Below are 19,328 nucleotides of genomic sequence, written 5' to 3' on the forward strand. Positions count from 1 at the left end.
TCGGTCATTCAATTAGAGATAGATTTGAACCAATAACATGTTAGGAATCACGACTCTCCACAATAGCATGATATTGTTCACTTTGAGCATAAGTCGTCTCTCCAAGCATCTTCCCATTTGAGTTCTACATTGCATACTGACTACTATGATGTTACGATACAGTACTATGTACAACATGATACTATGCACACTCCCTTCTCTCCGTGGTATACCGACAGCATGAGTGTACATTAATCGAAGGTAAGTCCAGAGGTATGCATAAAAGCTCGCTTGGGAGTCCATGAGCGTATACATGGACTGCATCTAGAAAAGTACTGAAAGGTGAGACTAAGGCCATGTTATGATGTTTTATACAATGATAGGTCTGAAACATGATTGCATTCTAAAATACTCAATCTACATGCTACTCTTATTTTTTCACATAAAGGTAAGACACCTCTGCACAGATGACGATGTTACGATGACGACTGTGATTAAAGAGATGGTAGATGCATCCCGGCTATTTGTAACTCTTAGGCTAGATTATTCCTTTCTTATTTTATTCAAAATTTCACTTTATTGTTTTAAATATTTTATTACAAATGTTAAAATTCCTGATATGAAAATTTTTAAATAAATATATACGTAATTAACAGTCATGTCATGCATATAGTAACGACCCTATTATAATTAAAAAAATATATACAAACCCTTAACATTTTTCATTCAACGCTTCACAGTAAAAATATTTTAAACATTTGTAAAAAATAAAAAATATTATTTAGTAATTATTTAAAGTAATATTTTCTATAATTGAGCAAATAATTCATTGAAGCAAAGTGTTCATTGTCTTAATTGTCTACAAAAGGGAGCATGACAAGGTACCGTGGAACTGCCGGATCGATGTTCCCCGGAGAGGGCCCACACGCTCCCTCTTGCTTTTGGTTACAGAAGTGAAAGAAATAAAACAATTTACAGCTTTGAGAAAAGAAATTGAGTTAAATAAAAATAATAAAATCAACAATATTATTATAAATTACAAAGTCTCGTTAAATAATTTAAACCGTCATTTAATTTCGATTGATTTTTTTTAGTGCCAGATTTAAATTGCTACGAGTCTAAAATTTTCCTTTCGAGATTCCTTTTAGGATCTCATAGATTCGTCATCGAGATTCTAGGAGGTCCTCCAACATTTCCTTTTCATGAGAAAGGAAAGTAGATTCGTCATCGAGATTCTAGGAGGTCCTCCAACCTTCCCTTTTCATGAGAAAGGAAAGTTGTAACGACTCAAGCCCACCGCTAACTGACATTGTCCCCTTTGGACTTTCCTTTCCAGACTTCCCCTCAAAACCTTAAAACACGTCGTCTGTTAGGGAGAGGTTTCCACATCCTATAAAGAGTGTCTCGTTCTCCTTCCTAGCTGATGTGGGATCTCACAAAAGTTTTTGTATTAGGCCGATTCCTAACCATGTTTCTCTCATTGATTCGATTACAAAGGAGAGTTTTTCAAAGACTCGTCTCTATATGTCGTTTCTTTCTAATTCAAATCTCTCAATGAAACTCGATTACTTACGGAAACGAAGTTTTATGCTATTGCTAATATTGGCAATAATATTTTTGTAGAAATACAGAAAAATATAAATCAATACATACCAATAATAATATGCAGAATCTTCCAGAGTTGATGTCCTATGGGATCCAAAAGCACTCCCTCTGCTACATATGAAACAAACATGATATTTCAATTGTATTTTACTTCCAACCTAATACGTAACATTGATATGAGCCATAGCCAATTTTAACTTTCATCAAATTATACCCTAAACTTATAAACGACCAAATTATACCATAAACTTATAAACGACCATGAGTTTCGTACCTTCATCTGCTGTAACTCGAGAAGGTTCCTTTTATTGGTGGTTCTTTTGGTTTGCTATAGTTGAGTTTGTAGCCGAGTTCAAGAATTTCTATTGCTTAAATTTTATGGTAATTAATTCATGCATAATTATCTAATTAAATTTTGAGAAGATATGAATTCAAACTTTTTCAACATCTATGATTCAATTTGATGAACATCAAAATCTAATGTAAATTAACAATCTAAGCCAAACACACAGGAGTGAATAATGAATAATTAAAAAAGTATTATATAATAAATTAATATGCAAAATCTATAAATAAAAAAGAAGCACAAAAAATCTTAAATGAACACAATTCTATGATATTATCCATTTTCTTTGATTATGAACCCATAATCATTCCCTAAATAAGCCGAAGTGAGGCTTTCACCCAACACCTCTCCTTAATCGAGGCTCGACTCGTTTTCTTTTGGAGTCTTAGTCATTTTTTACTATGCCTTCGAGGAGTCTCGACTCTTTTTTCTTTTGAAGTCCTTTGTTCGACATTTGAGGATTTTATTGACATGTCTAAGTTTAGGGCATGACTCTAATACCATGTTAAATGAACACGACTCTCCACAATAGTATGATATTGTCCATTTTGAGCATAAGCTCTCATAGATTTGCTTTAGGCTTTCCCAAAAGAACTCAAACCAACGAAGAGAGTATTCTTTAATTATAAACTCATGATCATTCTGATTATCGGACGTGGGACTTTCATCCAAAAAAAAAAAAAAAATCTGCGAACATGCTTTTAAAATAATTTTTAGAAAATACATCTAAATTAATTAAGAGGCTATATTAAGTCTACATAAAGATATAAAAAGGTCTATTTTGAGCAATAATTTTGACACAAGTTGGCATTGCTTAAAAAGAAAAGGCAATTACATAATACTTTATTTGACTTCTTTCCACTCTAGAAATAATGACATCAAAACAGCTGACACTTGGAACAAAAGCTACAAGTTAAAGCATTCTTTAACACTTGAGGCTGAAAATTGTTTTAAAATAGGATTTTGGAATAAAAAATCAACTCAGATATTTTAAATGTTAGGGTAAGAAAATAAGATAAAAATAAATTAAAGAAAAAGAGAGATTCAGAAAAGTTTTTATAAAATACTTCCAAAGAACTATGTATGTACCCAAAAGCTCAAGATAAGAAGAAAGTCTTGATTGAATTACCACAAAATAATAATAATAATAATAATAATAACAACACGAATAGATAAAAATAAATAAATAAAATTTAGTGGAAACTTTAGTCTAACAAAATCTAGACTAAATCCTTAACCTATTTGACATTTAAAAAAAAAGAAACAGTTCGGCGTCCGTTAAAACACTAACCTTTCAATATTGTGGCCTAACAATTTTATGAATTAAAAAAAACGGTTGAATAAGTCAAAAAATCTATTTGATGCTTCTAAAGTCAAGAGTATTAAATACAAAAATGGAAAGTTTTAAGACCCATAAGTTCAATCCTAAATTTGAAGTGAACTTGTAATTTAACCAAAATAAAACGATGAGTTTAGAAAAAGAAATTAGCACTTACCTCGACCAAGTAGAGTTCTCTCGAAATCAGTCAAAATCAAACAGCAGCAATACATGATCCGAGCAACTCGTTTAATTGTCGCATATTTACAACGTAGAAGATGTATGTCTCCACCTCAAATCAAACAACATGATGCAGAGCCTCGTTTGGATTACTACAATGGAACTCCATGCTCCTGAAGGCCAAAAGTAAGGGTGATTCCAAAAAGCATGCCAGTTTTCATTATAAGGGTATGCTCAGATACAAATTATCACCTAGAATGGATGCCATTATTTAATGCAACTTTCTGGCAAAAATAACAGAAATAGCAGCAATTTAAAAATTAATGCGAATAGGATAGTTTACCAAAAAATCATGTCAAGTAACTAGTAGTGAACATGATTTACCAATATATCTCCTACTGTTGCACCTGGTAAAAAGTGTCTTAGTTTAATCATTATTTTTAAAACCAACCTATTTTAATCCTAGTTTTACCTCTTTCTTATCTCACTTTCAAACTTATAATATTTTAGTCCCTAACCTTTCAAACATTATATTTTTGTCCTTCAACTTTTAAGTATTATATTTGAGTCTGTTAATGTTGCTTTAAAAAATTATTTGTCTTTAGTGTTAATTTTTTATTAATCATATAACAAGAAACTAAATAAATTAGAAAATCTAAGTTACTAAATGTGACTTTAAATACTTGTTTGTGCGGACATACGTATCTATTGATCAAAGTAAATGAATATGCTTGTCTCCTAAATCATTTATTAAAAAAACAATGACAATTAATATAATGTTTTTATAAAGTTATCGGTTCGAGGATGCTCATTGGATAAAACATTAATTACTATCTTAAAAGTCGATGGTTTCATTCCAATTGATGAACTAAAAAAATGAGTTTTTATAAAGCACTATGACTAAAATATAAGGTTCAAAACTCTAGGACCAAAAAGAACTTGAACTTTATTTTTAACCTAGCTCTATTTATGCTAGAAAATTTTAAAAATGACCTAGGCTTGTAGCACATCAAGAAACGATTAACAGAGTTTTAGGTACCTCTACAGTTAGGTTGAATGAAGAACCTGATTGATTTAGATGGGCTTGCGGGAATTGGCATGCAGAGATTGACCAATTTGCAGTCACAGGCTCTTCTATTGCTGGCAAGTGAACCGGATTAGCTCTAGTACATTACGGACCCAGAACTTTGAGCCTTACCCAAAACCGTCTCAAGGTCACCATTGTAAAGATTGAAATTCTTAGCCACAGCGAAGCCGGCGTACATGCCATCGACTGCCGCACTTACAATTCCTCCCGCATAGCCTGCTCCTTCGCCAACCGGGTAGAGTCCTCTAAGAGATGTGCTTTCATAAGTCTCGGAGTTGCGTGGGATTTGAACAGGGGAACTTGTTCTCGTCTGAAAACAAAATTAACTTTAATGAATAGCGATTCTGATATTTAGTTGGTTAACAATGTTTTGTCAAATTATCTGTTTAGCCTAAACATGACTAATAGGTTTTAAACTGTGCCTTGCAAGTCCAAATGTTCATATTCTATGTCTAATAAGCTCATCGGATAAGTCTTTTAAGTTAAAACTCTCAATTTTGTGTCCAATAAAATTTAAATCCTCAATTTTGTCCAATAAAATTTAAACCTATTCAACTTTTTCTATGATTTTCTATGATTCATGAATGTGTTAGTACAAAATTGATACGACATTTGCTTTTCAAGAAATTTTAAAACTTATCAGACACTTAAGTTTTAAAAAATTATTAGACATAGTTTAAGACCTAAGCCTATAATTTAGCCATATCTTTTTTAAATAAAAGAAATAATAAACCAATTTGCACCTCAATTTTTTAAAATTCTAGATACGTTTTAAAGGAATATCATTAATACTTTTTTCATGATAGATCCATTTGACATTTAAAGAGAAAAGGGGTTAGACAACCCTTGAAACCAAAATGACTAATAAACAGTAGAAAAACTACCTCCACTCCATGTAGAAGGGCGTCACTTGAGAGAAAACCTGGTAACTGAACGCCCAAAATTTGGAAAGAAAAAGGTCAATGAGTTAGGATAATAAAGAAAATCCATGCCGTCACAGAGATAGTTACGAGAGAACCTCTTTATCAAATGCTAGGATAGATTGCTGTAAAGCTTCTGTTATATGACCAGGGAATAACTCATGGAGATTTGAGGCCTTCACTCCTAACCGGTAACTTGATGGCGGCACGGATGTTACTGAGAAGAAAATGAAAAATAGAAAAGAATAGAAAAAAAAAATCAATCTAAGAGAGGGAAACAGCTGGTAAAATGAAGTTTAGGACAGATAATCGTGCTGATAATGAATGTGCAGAGATGATCATGCCAATGTGGGCATAGCTCTGTTCGAATTCCCAACCCTGGTTTAAATTTTTTTAAAACCCCGAAACATTTCAGTGTTTCACTCATAATTAAGAAGTATATTTGTATGTCAGGTATTGAGAAGATCTCTGAGTCTAGACTTATTGTGCTTCTTAAGTTTCAGAGATTGGGGACTCGACATACCTTTTAACTTCCTGTCCATAAAATCAGTAGCTGTCTGCACAGGCAAAACAAAATTTCCACCTCCCATGAGGGCTGCCCTTCGCTCAAACTCTCTCTGACAAGAAAATATTATAATTCAAATACGTAACATCGTTTCTGAAAGCCAGTACGTGGGTAAAGTAACTGATATCTAATAGCTGAAGTTATTTTAGGAGAAGATAAATTTATTATGATCACATGATGGGAATGTGTCTAAATGAAAAACTACATAACTACAACAATCTATTCCTCAAAACATCGGAGAGAGCGTTCAGTTGCCAGAAGAGATAAAATGTTCGGATAAAGTGAGAGAACACAGAAAAGCTACCTGGAATTCAACCCCGGCAAGAGGTCCGTGGAAGCCGAGATCATTAAAATCCTTAGTTGAAACAGTGACAACAAGGGCAGCGTTTGCCCATTTTGATGAACGTCGAGAGAATGACATGCCATTGATACAAAGTTCTCCGGGGTTTGTACTAGTGAGGACAACCTAGAAATGACATATCAAATTATATTGACAGAGATTAATGATAAAATTCGTTAAGAAACAATGGTGAATTCACGGAATGCCAGTTTCCTAATGAGGCTACACTTCAACGTATTAAATTCTATTTTTCTGAAGTATCAGAAATTAGAGAGAAAATAATGGCCGTTTTCTAACATAAAGGGCATGAATCGATGCAGATGTGACACTAAGAAAGTATCTAAATTTTAGCTCTTCTAAAAAGTGACTTTTTTTTTCTTTTTTTTTTTCCATAACTGCACACCGATCAATGCCAAATCATCCAATTATGGTATAATCGTTAGGAATCACGACTCTCTACAATAGTAAGCTCTCATGGCTTTGCTTTGGGCTTCCCCAAAAGGCCTCATACTAATGGAGATGTATTCCTTACTTATGTATTCCTATGAACCCATGACCATTCTTTAAATTGGCCAATGTGGGACTCCCTCCCAACAATCCTCAACAGTAATCAGATACCAGACAAGCTCCCAACAGTAATCAGATACCAGATGAGCTCCCAACCTAAAGCCAGTCTTTAAAATATGCATTCTTGGTCATGGCAATCAATTGAGAAACCTACCTGGCCACCAGGACACATACAAAATGAATAGCAACTGCGATTTGCTGCAACAGAATTGGAGGATGGATCCTCCGTGTCTATGTTAACATACTTGGCAACTTTGTAATCTGCCACCGGTACTTTCCCACGTCCTTTCTCTACCTCATTGGCCAATCCAGAATACTGCATTTTAATATATGATCAGGTTTAAATCTTCAAACAAGGTGAAACATATATGTAATGGAAAATAACACATCCGGGAAAATGGATAACAGCGAAGTTTACTTTTCGCGTCCCCCACCAAAAAAAAGTAGTTAAGAAAGAAAATTTTGGAACAAAAATCAACTGAGTATTAGAATAGTTGCAGAGTTTTGTTGACTTTTATTTATAAAAAATAAAAAAATAATAAAAACTGACTCAATTTGTATGCATGCTTCCATGAATCTGTACATCACCATAATTGTTTGATTGGAATGCATCGAACATAATTTTTGGAAGTTTTGGATTCTTTCTTGATTCTTTTTAGTTGGAAAATATAGTAAAAGGCAATCGATTTTAAACAAATCAATAAAACCAACCTGTATGCTGTTTATTAATGCTTGAGGATGCTCGATCCTTAAGCCAACCTATTCAGACATGGAGGACAACAATGTGAGATTTCATAAAAGAGGAGTAATCCGGCAATAAATCTAGCACAACAAAGTGAATCCAGGTATGTACTTCCAGCATTATTTTAGCATCCACATTTTTTTGGTTCAAAGAAAGCATGCATAGATGCAAGAAGCCAAGTTATCCACAAAACAAGAGGGACCAAGAAAAGAACTAACGGCGAACTCCTTGGGAACCACGGGAATGTTATGAGACATAAGCATTTGATATACATCCCGTGCAGAATGGCCAACAGCTAGGACAGTGGCATCAAATTCAAGCTTCTGGCTGTTGAGCTTTAACTTATCTCTTGAATCAGAAACTTTAACACCCACCACATGTCCGCTCTCTTGAATTAGATCATCAACCCTAGTCCCGAACTTGACAGTGGCCTAATCAAGTCATAAAAATTAAGGGAAAAACTGAACAATCGTGGAACTATCAGAAAATATTTGATCTTACAAGGATGGAAATAAGGTAGATACTCACACCCAACATTTCTAAGTGTTGCCGTATGTTCCTAAGTAATGGAACCAACCTGTCTGTTCCAAGGTGAGGCTTTCCACTAAGTAAGATATTCTCTGGGGCCCCAAAATGAACTAAAGATTTCATAACCTAGAAAGAAAACATAAAATTCAGTTGTCCAGCGATATCATAGATAAAGCAGATAATATCATTGCAATACATTGCAAAATGAGGTGAGAAAGCAGGCTATCTTTTTATGGTGTTGATTTTAGATGACATGAAGTTCAAAAATAAGAAAATAGGTTGAAGCCATGCAAAGGGCATGGAAATTTGAATAAATGAATACAGGGGTAGAAGATATGCAGAATGGAACAGAGATAGTGCTGCTATCTGCGATTCTTATTTTAACATTTATAGGGAAAACTCATATCAAATTCCTTGTTTTTCTACACAACTGACAAAGGAAGTAAGAATTGTAACAAAGAACAGGCACCATGCAGAAACTACATGATGGCCATTCAAAGATTTAGGTCCCTTACTATAAAAGCACAACTAATTTTATGACACTAATATTAAAAAAACTAATGGATTTACAAGGGTGCAAAAGTCTAACCGCTTGCACGCTGCCACTGTTTCTACCAATTCTAGTGACCAATTTCCCATCACTCCAGGTACCTGCACCACCCTGCCATGCATAAGTTCTAAATGAATGACTCAAAAGATAAAAAAAACTGAAGAGCCAAGCATCATGATATCTTTGATGAAAAAAGCAAGACCATCAAATGACCACACAACAGTATGCCAGTGAGAAAAACATAAAAGATGCCCAATTGACTGTGCATATAGATCTAGTCAAGAATACCAAAAATAAATAAGGAAATAAACTGACATTCACACAACAGTGAAGTTCAATCATAGACGTTTTGTTTGGATAAAATCATCATTGACTATCATACAGTTCATTTTCTTTTTGTTTAGGGGGAAATAGCATTGGTTGAAAGCAAGAAATTCGAATAAAGCAATAATGTGATGCATACATAACTTATAACCAAACAAGACAGTGGAAATGATGATAAAATAAGCAAAATTAATCACCTCCCCAAAGCAAAAATTACTATTCAGTTCCAGAATCCGACGAGCTACCAATGCACCAATATCACGCCCTCTTTGTTCAACTGGTTGACCTCTTTCAATCAAGGTAACATCAGCTCCAAACTCTGCAAGGACAAGAGCGGCGAAAAGGCCCGATGGCCCACTGCCAACAACAGCAATTTTTGGTTTACTACTTGGCAAACGCATGAAAGGACCAGAGTGACCGTTAAGCCCGCTTTCTTCCACCACTTCGTGATTGCTTTTGAGATCATGAACGATACTGATTACATCATTGGAAACCTTTTCTTTTACAATATGTTCTATCAATCCAACTTTAGGCTCCAAGTCCGAAATGAAATCCCGAGCACGAGGTTCTAGAATCAGTAAATTATTTACATCCATGTCCACAGTATAAACAAACTTTGGTTCTTTCAACATCTGGAAGCAAAACATAAGAACTCCTTGATAATCAACTATTCCATCTAAACAACAGGCATAAAATAAATGATAAAAATCAGATGAACATCCCTAAACATACCTTTCTAGCGTCAAAAGATTTACGAATAACCGAGAAAGCTTCCCGTGGCAGCAACGAAGCAACCTGGAAAACAAGGAAACAAAAAGAAAATTGACTCGCAGTGTTTACCAACATATAACCACTCAATTTCGGATTATCAACCAAAAAAATCATCGAAGCAGTCAAAATTACCGGAAACTCGAGGACTTTAGCAATCTCTTGCATCAGAGCATCCGAGAGTCCATGAAAATCCTTGCCAGGATCCTTCTCTACAGGAACTCCGAGCTTGAAGAGCCTCCAAATGCCTTCGAACTTGTTCTCGACGGTCGTGAGGACTTCTTTGTGTTTCAACTTGAGCTTCTTCTTCTCCGATGGATACCTCTTCTTGCCGGTGCGTTTAGCGCATGAGACACGAAATGGTGGAAGCCGAGGAGACATGAGCCTGGGAGTTGCAGAGAAGAGTGAAGAGTTAGGGCATCCGAGAGAGAGGTTGAAGGGAAGAAGAGCCATGGCGGAGGGAGTGAAGTAGCTGTAGCCCAAGAAGAACGAAGGCAGGAGATTGCACCTTCAGAATTTGGAATTCGGATGGACATATAGAACACTCAGAAAAACTCAATCCGTTAGCACTTGTTAGTTTATTTATTCTTTTTTTTTTATTTTTTTTATTTTTTTTATATTAATAAAAAATGAAGATAACTATGTACTTTTCACAATGGTATAATATTGTCCACTTATAAGCTCTCGTGGCTTTGTTTTTTCACAATGGTATAATATTGTCCACTTATAAGCTCTCGTGGCTTTGTTTTGAGCTTCTCCAAAGGCCTCGTACCAATGAAGAGAGTATTTTTTGTTTATAATGCATGATCATTCCCTAAATTGGCGGATGTGGAACTTTCACCTTCCAATAAACTATAGCTTTTATACAAAATTTGTTGTTTATAGAGTCAAATGGTCTCGACGTTCATATGAACTACGATAAATTGTTATACTTCAAGGTCCAATTATAAGGAGGAGAGCCAAGAAATTACAATGAGTTTTAGTCACGTATATTTAAGCTATGGTGAGCTCTTCAAGAAAAATTATAGAAGATATTGGAGTCATTTTTTACGTGTTGTGCAAAGTTGAGCTTTAAAATAGATATGCATTTTAATTTGTATTTAATGAACTCGTAGTTAAATTTATGAAATTTATTCTTCACGCTGCGTTCAAAACACTGGCCCAAGGATGGGAGGCATCACCGCAAAGTCTCATACTCAACGAGGTTCATGTCACACACCCAAGGGCACTCAGTGTCACAACTATAATATGAAGAGAGTAGGTTGTGACCCTCACATCATGACAAGCAAAGCGGCTTCCCCGGTCACATGCGGGCCAATATAGAAGAGTGTCATGATGCGATCGAGAAGGACGGTGCATCATCCAACACACGGTTGAAATATCATCACTAGCCCAATAGAGTCAAGCCCAATAATTGTACTAGCCCAATAGAGTCAAGCCCAATAATTGTACGAGCCCAGTGTATTTATTTTAGTAGAGATTTTAGGAGAGAGAGATCTAAATATTTTAGGAGAAAGATTTAGATTTGTTAGGTCTAGATTTAGATTGGTTAAATATAGATTGTTTAGGCTAAGTATAAATACCCCACCCTACCTAGGTTATTCATCCAAGAAATCCAAAAACAATAAGAAGCAGTAGTATTCTATAGAGTGTCTTGTATTCTCTTCTCGATTGGTCTTAATAAAGAGTGTCAGTGTTTCCCACAGTGAGTTGTGTTCAACACACACCACCATGCGAGGTGGGCATTGAAGATAAGTTGGGACATAAACAAGATAGAGACATCAAATAGACATGAAAGGCAAAGATAGGCTTGTTGAAGGGCCGAGTAGGGTCCCGGGCCTTAACCTCGAAAGTCGGAGTTCTTGAAGGAATTTGGGTATGCGATCTGGGAGTTAAGTCCGTCCATATAAAATATATGAATGTTCGCCAAGTTTGATGTCAATCGGACACCAGACGGACAATGCACGACACCGTATGACCGTTCACCAAAATCATGTCTATGCTGGAAGATTGAAAATGGCTCAAAATGTACTAGAGGGGTATCATGGTGTTAGCTTTCCACCGCCCCTGGGCCCTGTGACCTAAGTGAGCTACTTTGTGGCACATATGCGTGTCACAATGTGGGCGAGTGTGCTGAGACGAGTGTCTCGGGCGACTTCCTTCAAAATGAGTTTTTGAAGGATAGTACCGGACGACACGTGGGTGCTGGTACTGCGCCTCAGCCCACGTGTTGGAGGTTGCTACATACACTCGCTATCCGGTACGATATCCGTAAATGAGTCGGCATGGGCACGGGAGGCCCAATGCCTCGGTAGAACTCGAATGAACGACACGCGGGCCCATTCTCGATGGCATAATCGAGCGAGTTATGATGGCCGACGACATCCCAAGACTCGGGATGGTGTCAAGACATATGAACCCCGTCGATGAGGATCGAGATGACAAGATGAGATGCGACGTTGCATTGAGAGAACTTGGCCTGAGCAAAGACAAGGTCGAGCCGAATGACCTGGCCTAGTGTAGAGGCAAGTCGATTGTGTCGCAGACGATTAAACATGCTCGCGCAGGCGCCGTGTGTGGTGGAGCAAGCTCGGATTCCGCACGAGCGATGTTCGATTGGCGAAGACAAACCTCGCCTAAGGTCCGACAAAGCCATAAAGTTGGGGCGAAAAATATATATGGTACTTAATCCCCCTTAAGGCTAGTCGTGAGCGTGTCAAGATCACGACGCCGCATAGTAAAAAATGTAAGACCGTGACACCCAGCTCCACCCCACCTTGCATGTTTCATCGTCGTACCAATCATCAACCATCCCGAAGCCAACCCAAGTTAAAAGGCAACATCACCACATTTGGTGTTCAACGAGGCTTATGTCGCACTCCCAAAGGCGCTTGAAACCGCCCAATCTATACCAAGTACTAAAAATTACCATGTAAATAACTACTGCAGTAAAAAAAAATAAAACTACTTTCACCCAACATTTTCTTAGCACGTTACAATGAAATTCTTCTTATTCTTGGCATATATCTAATCATTTAATTAAATTCCCATAAAAGAAAATTAGAATCCCTCCATTAATTTAGGTCGTTATTTTACAAAACTTGCAATAAACATAAAATTTATATTAAAAATTAAGTTAAATTAAGTTTTGTTTTGTATGTGTTCAAGTTTTAAAAAGTGTATGATACATTTTCAAATATATTAATTTTGACTTTAAAAGACATAAATTCTTAATTCTTTAGAATTTATTCTTTGAAAACATTAAAAAAAACTAATTATTGTGTTGTATATAAAATTAAAATTTATGTCTAATAAAACTTACCGTGAGGAATTACGTGATATTCTTTTAAAGTTAGACTCATTTTAAAGTTCAAAGATCAAATAGACATAAATTTGAAAGTTCAAAAATTAAACTTATCATTTAAGTTAAAAATTAATCTTTCGATTTCTAAAAATAAAAAATAAAAACAATCAACATAGGAATAAATATAGCGAGAAGAGAGGGAGAGGAAACTTTTTTTTTTTTTTTAATGACGGTATATTATGCCAAAAGACTTATTAGCAAATTATAGGGTTATCTCTAATGTACTCCATCTATTCGTGAAACCAAGTCTCCCATAATTTGAAATTCTACCCGAGCTTTGCTTGGTCTTTCATCTATTAGAAGGGATCTTCTCCGTGGTCGCTGGAGAAGGAGTACCTTTTTACGAGGGAGGGTTCCCTTCTAGCCCTATTGGGAGAAGGTAAAATAAGAGGCTTCGACTTGGAGGAAAATCAACCGGGCACTCACTTCCTAAAAACATAGCTATTTCATTTTTTTTTTGTTTTTGTAATGTACTATCAACATTTAAAACAATTTTTTTTTTCTTGAATAACTTTGCTTTTTTGAACATAGACTAAGAATTCGAATATTTTTTTAAAATAAAAATGAAAAACATTGTGAAAAAAAAACAAACAAACAAACAAAATTTTCAATAAAAAAGAAAGCTAAATAGTAATAAAACAGAACTAATAAGATTATGATTTAAATATCATGCAAAAACATGAAACAATCTATTAATATATTGTTGAGGATTATTGGGAGTGAGTCCCACATTGGTTAATTTAGTTGAAGATCATGGGTTTATAAGTGAGGAATATTGGTTAATTTAGTGGTAGATCATGAATTTATAAATGAGGAATACTATCTCCATCAGTATGAGGCCTTTTAGGAAAGCCCAAAGCAAAACCATGAGAGCTTATGCTTAAAGTGGACAATATCATACCATTGTGGAGAGTCGTGATTCCTAACATGATATCAGAGTCATGTCCTAAACTTAACCATGTCAATAGAATCCTCAAATATCGAACAAAGAATTGTGAGCCTCGAAGGTGTAGTAAAAAATGACTAAAGTGTCGAATAAAAGGTGTACTTTGTTCGAGGGCTCCAGAGAAAGGAGTCGAGCCTCAATTAAGGGGAGGCTATTCGAGAGCTCCATAAGCTTCAGGGGAGGCTTATAGTGTGTACTTTGTTCGAGGGGAGAATTGTTGGATTGTTCAGGATTATTGGGAGTGAGTCCCACATTGGTTAATTTAGTGAAAGATCATGAGTTTACAAGTGAGGAATACTATCTCCATTGGTATGAGGCCTTTTGGAGAAGCCCAAAGTAAAGTTATGAGAGCTTATGTTCAAAGTGGACAATATCATACCATCGTGGAGAGTCATGATTCCTAACAAAAACATCAAAACTCACAGTATTTTGAAACCATCACCACTGTGAAGATCATATGAATAAGAAAAAGAGTCAATTAAAAACCAAATTCATATAGTTTAAAGGAAATTAAAAAGGTCCTAACAAAATTCTCAACTCATATATATTATAGAACTTGTAGCAATGCATGAATGAGTTCAATCAGCAATGCAACTTTTGGGGGATAACAAAGAGAATGCATGGAGTTACGATATCTAATCCTGCATGAAGTCTACTTTCTTATGCATCATTTTCAATTCCATCCAACTGATAGAACAGTTATTTCAATAATACACCACAAGCTTGATGGCTGAACATCATAAACTACCACACATGGTAGAAGAAAACTTTCGGTCCTTACCAATTCCCAGAATCGGCTTCACGAGATTGGTAGAAATCGTTTGTACTGACAATGTCGATCTCCTCGAACTCATTATCATCTACACAAAGAAGGGAAAATGATCAAGAAAATGCATGATGAGACAGAGTTCCATATTTTAAATCCAAATCCAACAAAGAAGATCATAAGTTTCATATTTATGTCTATTTAGTCTATGAACTAATATAGATCAACCAACTTTCAATTTTGTGTATGATAATTCTTTGAGCTCTAAAGAACGCCTAATACATTCTTAAATTTTCAATTTTGCTTCTAATAGGTCATTAAATTTTCAATTTTGCTTCTAATAGGTCATTAAATTTTTAATGTTGTGTCTAATAGTTCGTTCACTTAATCAAGATGTTCTAAAATTTTCAAGCTTACTAACACAAAATTGAAAGTTTGAGGAAAACGACACTTTTCAAGTTCAGCAACCTATTAGACATAAAATCACATAAAATTGAAGGTGATTCAAAAACTAAAACCTGAAATTTAAGCAAGATCATAACTATGAAAAAGTCCACGCTCACAACTAATTCAGTCCCTAATCAGAAAATATACTTTTAAAAACACGTCAGAAGTTCTCAAAATTGTTGGGATGGAACTTATTAAATGCAAAATTGAAAATTTAGAGATTTATTCGATACTTTTGAAGTTCAGTAACCTATTAACTACAAGATTGAAAGTTGAATGACTTATTAAGACATAAGCTTAAAAGTTCAAAGACTGAGACCTGTAATTTGAGCATAACTATGAAAAAATCCACCCTCAAATAATTCAGTCCCTAATCAGAAAACATGTAAGAAGTTCACAAAAAAAAAAATGTTGGGGTGGGTAGAAGAAAACCTTTTCGCAACGTTAGAGCCACAACTGCATCATTTTCAACCTGGAAATACATAGCAAATATTAGTTAGAGCCGCAGCTGTCGTATTGTCTTCATCTTAATATTTCCAGAATATCCGATGCTTGATGACCAAATGTAGTAAATCTATGAATTTAAGGCATACCTTCTGATCGGCCAGTGTCTTTGAATCCTCCAATACTTCCCCGCTTCCCACCAAGATCAAGCGCTGATCAACAATTGGCTGATCAATAAGGGACTCTAATTTTTGCTTGATGTTTAAAGTTGTCTCAATTGGATCGCACTGGATAAAGTAGGTTGTCTTATGGCGCTTGATTCGGATATACATGGCCTATACATAAATATGGCATAATAAACATACTGAATAGTCACAGTCAATTGGAAATTGTGAACCAATTGAAGTTGTTAGTACTCAGGTCCATATAGTGTGTATAAATTTTAACAAAAAGTGAACAAGCAGGCCGTCCTTTTTTTGGTGTTTTATCACACCCTTTCTGTATCTTATTAAAAAAAAGAGACAGACAGAGAGAACCAGATTTACTTATTTTGGTTTGATATGATGCAATAAAAACTAATGAACAAATAAAATAACAAGCACAAAGCTTACCAAATGCAAACAAACGTAGAACTGACCCCATAACTCAACAGATGAAGAAGAATGAAGTGAGAGAAAATATAAATGTGTCAAAGCCAAGAGAAGAGACAAACCAAAGAAACCAATTTGAGAAATAGAACATCAATCAGAAAAAAGTGTTGGCAGTTAATAGAATCTAAACACCACATCTTCCCAATATCCTTTGTAGGTTTCTTGAGACAAGATTTGATTTCACAGCATTTAATCAAACAAACCCAAAGGCAAGGGAGACGAGAGTTCTCTTGCCAAACGAGATTATTACAAAATGTTGAGGATTACTGGGAGGGAGTCCCACATTGGCTACATTGGCTAATTAAGGGGATGATCATGAGTTTATAAGTAAGGAATACATCTCTTTTGGTATGAGGCCTTTTGGAGAAACCAAAATCAAAGTCATGAGAGCTAAGCTCAGAGTGGACAATATCATACCATTGTGGAGATTCGTGGTTCCTAACATAAGTCATGCCCTTAACTTAGCCATGTCAATAGAATCTTCAAGTATTAAACAAAGAAATTGTGAGTCTCGAAGGTGTAGTCAAAAGTGACTCAAGTGTCGAACAAAAGGTGTACTTTGTTCGAGGACTCCAGAGAAGGAGTCGAGCTTCGATTAAAGGGAGGCTATTCGAGGGTTCATAGGCCTTAGGGGAGGCTCTATGGTATACTTTGTTCGAGAGGAGGATTGTTGAGGATTATTGGGAGGTAGAACCGCATTCGCTGATTAAGGGGATGATCATGGGTTTATGAGTAAGGAATACATCTCTATTGGTATGAGCTCTTTTGGGGAAACCAAAAGCAAAGCCATAAGAACTTAGGCTCAGAGTGGACAATATCATACTATTGTGGAGATTCGTAGTTCCTAACAAAAAAAACACACCCGGTCTAAATTGATCAAAGAAGTTGAGTGATAGCAAAGCTCACTGCATGAAGCACTACAACTAGAAGCTTTGAACTGTATATGATCACAAAAAGGCATGTACTTCTCATTAAAGAATGTTTGATCTTTCAAGAAAATCGAACTCCTGGTTAACTGGAGTAAAATGAATCCTGCTTTGAAAGAATTTCCACCCTCATACTGACTAAGTATATTTGCCACTGACTTACTAGAAACATTATAACAGATGATCTCCACCACATGACCCTGTACATTGCTGACAGTAAGTTTCTCATTCGACTATCAAACTGGCCACTCTTAAACCAAGTGTTAAAAGCCTTTGTTCTACTGTTTAATAGGCAAATAATTTCACCTTGAATTTATGACATAGTTTAGAACAAACAGAGAATTACATAGATAATAAAGAATATATGGAAACAGTAGTACGTAATTAGAAGGTAAATTCAACAAGATAGTAGTAACTGAAAATTATTCAGTACAGGCTCCAAAAAAGTATACTTCAGATGAAAACACAAATTTTATGACAGGCCTTCTTTGAGTTTTCCGTGCTTGTAAACTAGTTAATCCAGAGAAATGACAATAAAAGCATTGTAGCGAGGTTAAGGTACGAATCGCTTATATTCAGACAAAGATAGAGAGAGATATGAACTACTCACCATCTTGAAACAATAAATAAAGGATCAACACTTCAAAAAAAATCCAGCCTCCACCGCCGCAGTCTGAAACTCACAAACATGCATCAACTCATCACATGGAAAATTTTATAAGAAAACATCTATGACAGATTATCATCTTGTTCATGAAGTTACAAACTACTCATATGATCAATGAGAAATTAAAGTGTCTGCGTATAACATAATGCCAGTAACAAATCAATACAGAACTTGAATTCCGCTCATTCACAAACAAGGTTCATCAATTCTCCACATAATCTTGAAGTTCACAGTTTGGAAATTCATCGAAGCATGGGTAATACAAACGAAATTCCCTAAAATCGATTATACGCTAACTAATCATACAGTTCTCACAAAACAGAATCAACTATTTTGCTTCCAGAAAAAAAAGTGAAATATGCGAATTCTCGGAACTTTGATTGGTGATTTGGAATTCGATTGCTTCGAATTCTAACCTGGAAATCCGCGAGAAGTCTCTTGCTTGAGAGAGAGAGAGTTCAGTCGCGATGAGATGGAAGGGAATGAAGGCAAGCGCTTTGCACAACTTTTTTTGGTAGTGTTTGGAAACTCGGTTGGACTAATCCCACAATGGTTCGGCGTAAATTCTTCTATTTTATTTTTACCCATAAAAAAATTTAATAATTTATACCATTTTCAAAATATCTATTTTAATACCTAATTTTAAAATAAAAAATATTATTTTAATTATTGCTGTATTATTTTTTTTATCTAATATTTTCGTCCAAATATTATTTATTATAATGATATTTGAATAGTATATTTTAATAATTAGTTAGGAAATATATCTTAAATATCAGGATAATATTTTTCTTTATTTTTTTTGGAGTGGTTAATAATATATTTTATTTTAAGATTTGATTATCAGTATATTTTATCTTATTTACTAAATTTAATTAGTTATATATTTTTTCCCATTTTTTAGGCATGGATAATTGGTATATTTCAATTTCAATTCTATTTCTTATTCTTAATAATTTTAAATCCATCATTTGACTTTTTTTTTTTTAATTAAAAAAATAATTTTATTTTGTGATGGTTTCATCCATTTAAAATTAAACCTTTTATGTCTATGGACCTATGTATCGTTCTTATTATTGAGGCCTCCCGAACATCCATCCATCCATCTAAATTCTATCGAGGCATGGACCTTCTCATATCCATGCTAAGTCATTTACGAATTCTGGATAATGGGTGCATATACTAAATTCCAACACATGGCGGGCATGCAATGTTGGCATACCCTACCATCCAACATTGTCCTTGAAAGACCCATTTCAAAAGAAGTCACGAGACTATTGTCTCACAACGCTCGCTTAC

At 35.0% G+C, this 19,328-nt stretch overlaps 2 protein-coding genes across 6 annotated transcripts; both read right to left on the bottom strand.

Annotated features, from left to right (window-relative positions):
- Positions 1-808: 808 nt before the first annotated feature.
- LOC111444197 (uncharacterized protein Cbei_0202) lies at positions 809-10,363 on the bottom strand. Of its 5 annotated transcripts, none has more exons than XM_023082200.1 (16): positions 9,955-10,363; positions 9,784-9,846; positions 9,249-9,683; positions 8,767-8,838; positions 8,178-8,303; positions 7,868-8,080; positions 7,619-7,666; positions 7,062-7,223; positions 6,305-6,466; positions 5,959-6,052; positions 5,534-5,652; positions 5,400-5,444; positions 4,468-4,825; positions 3,427-3,601; positions 1,633-1,692; positions 809-917 (listed from the first exon to the last, which is right to left on the bottom strand). In XM_023082200.1, the coding sequence occupies exons 1-13, from the start codon at positions 10,270-10,272 to the stop codon at positions 4,592-4,594; spliced, it is 2,091 nt and encodes a 696-aa protein (XP_022937968.1). In that variant the 5' UTR covers positions 10,273-10,363; the 3' UTR covers positions 809-917; positions 1,633-1,692; positions 3,427-3,601; positions 4,468-4,591. The 5 variants fall into 5 exon arrangements, with proteins under 5 accessions (XP_022937968.1, XP_022937967.1, XP_022937969.1 ...); XM_023082199.1 differs by lacking the exon at positions 809-917 and adding an exon at positions 1,006-1,330; XM_023082201.1 differs by lacking the exon at positions 809-917 and having other exon boundaries at positions 1,446-1,692; positions 3,427-3,680.
- A 4,244-nt stretch (positions 10,364-14,607) lies between these two features.
- LOC111444204 lies at positions 14,608-18,580 on the bottom strand. Its single transcript, XM_023082212.1, has 5 exons — positions 18,446-18,580; positions 17,973-18,035; positions 15,936-16,121; positions 15,775-15,814; positions 14,608-14,989 (listed from the first exon to the last, which is right to left on the bottom strand). Exons 2-5 carry the CDS (start codon positions 17,973-17,975, stop codon positions 14,907-14,909), a joined length of 312 nt encoding a protein of 103 aa, XP_022937980.1. The 5' UTR covers positions 17,976-18,035; positions 18,446-18,580; the 3' UTR covers positions 14,608-14,906.
- Positions 18,581-19,328: the final 748 nt, after the last annotated feature.

The sequence above is a fragment of the Cucurbita moschata genome, unplaced genomic scaffold, assembly GCF_002738365.1.
Source record: "Cucurbita moschata cultivar Rifu unplaced genomic scaffold, Cmos_1.0 Cmo_Scf00006, whole genome shotgun sequence".
Lineage (NCBI taxonomy): Eukaryota > Viridiplantae > Streptophyta > Magnoliopsida > Cucurbitales > Cucurbitaceae > Cucurbita > Cucurbita moschata.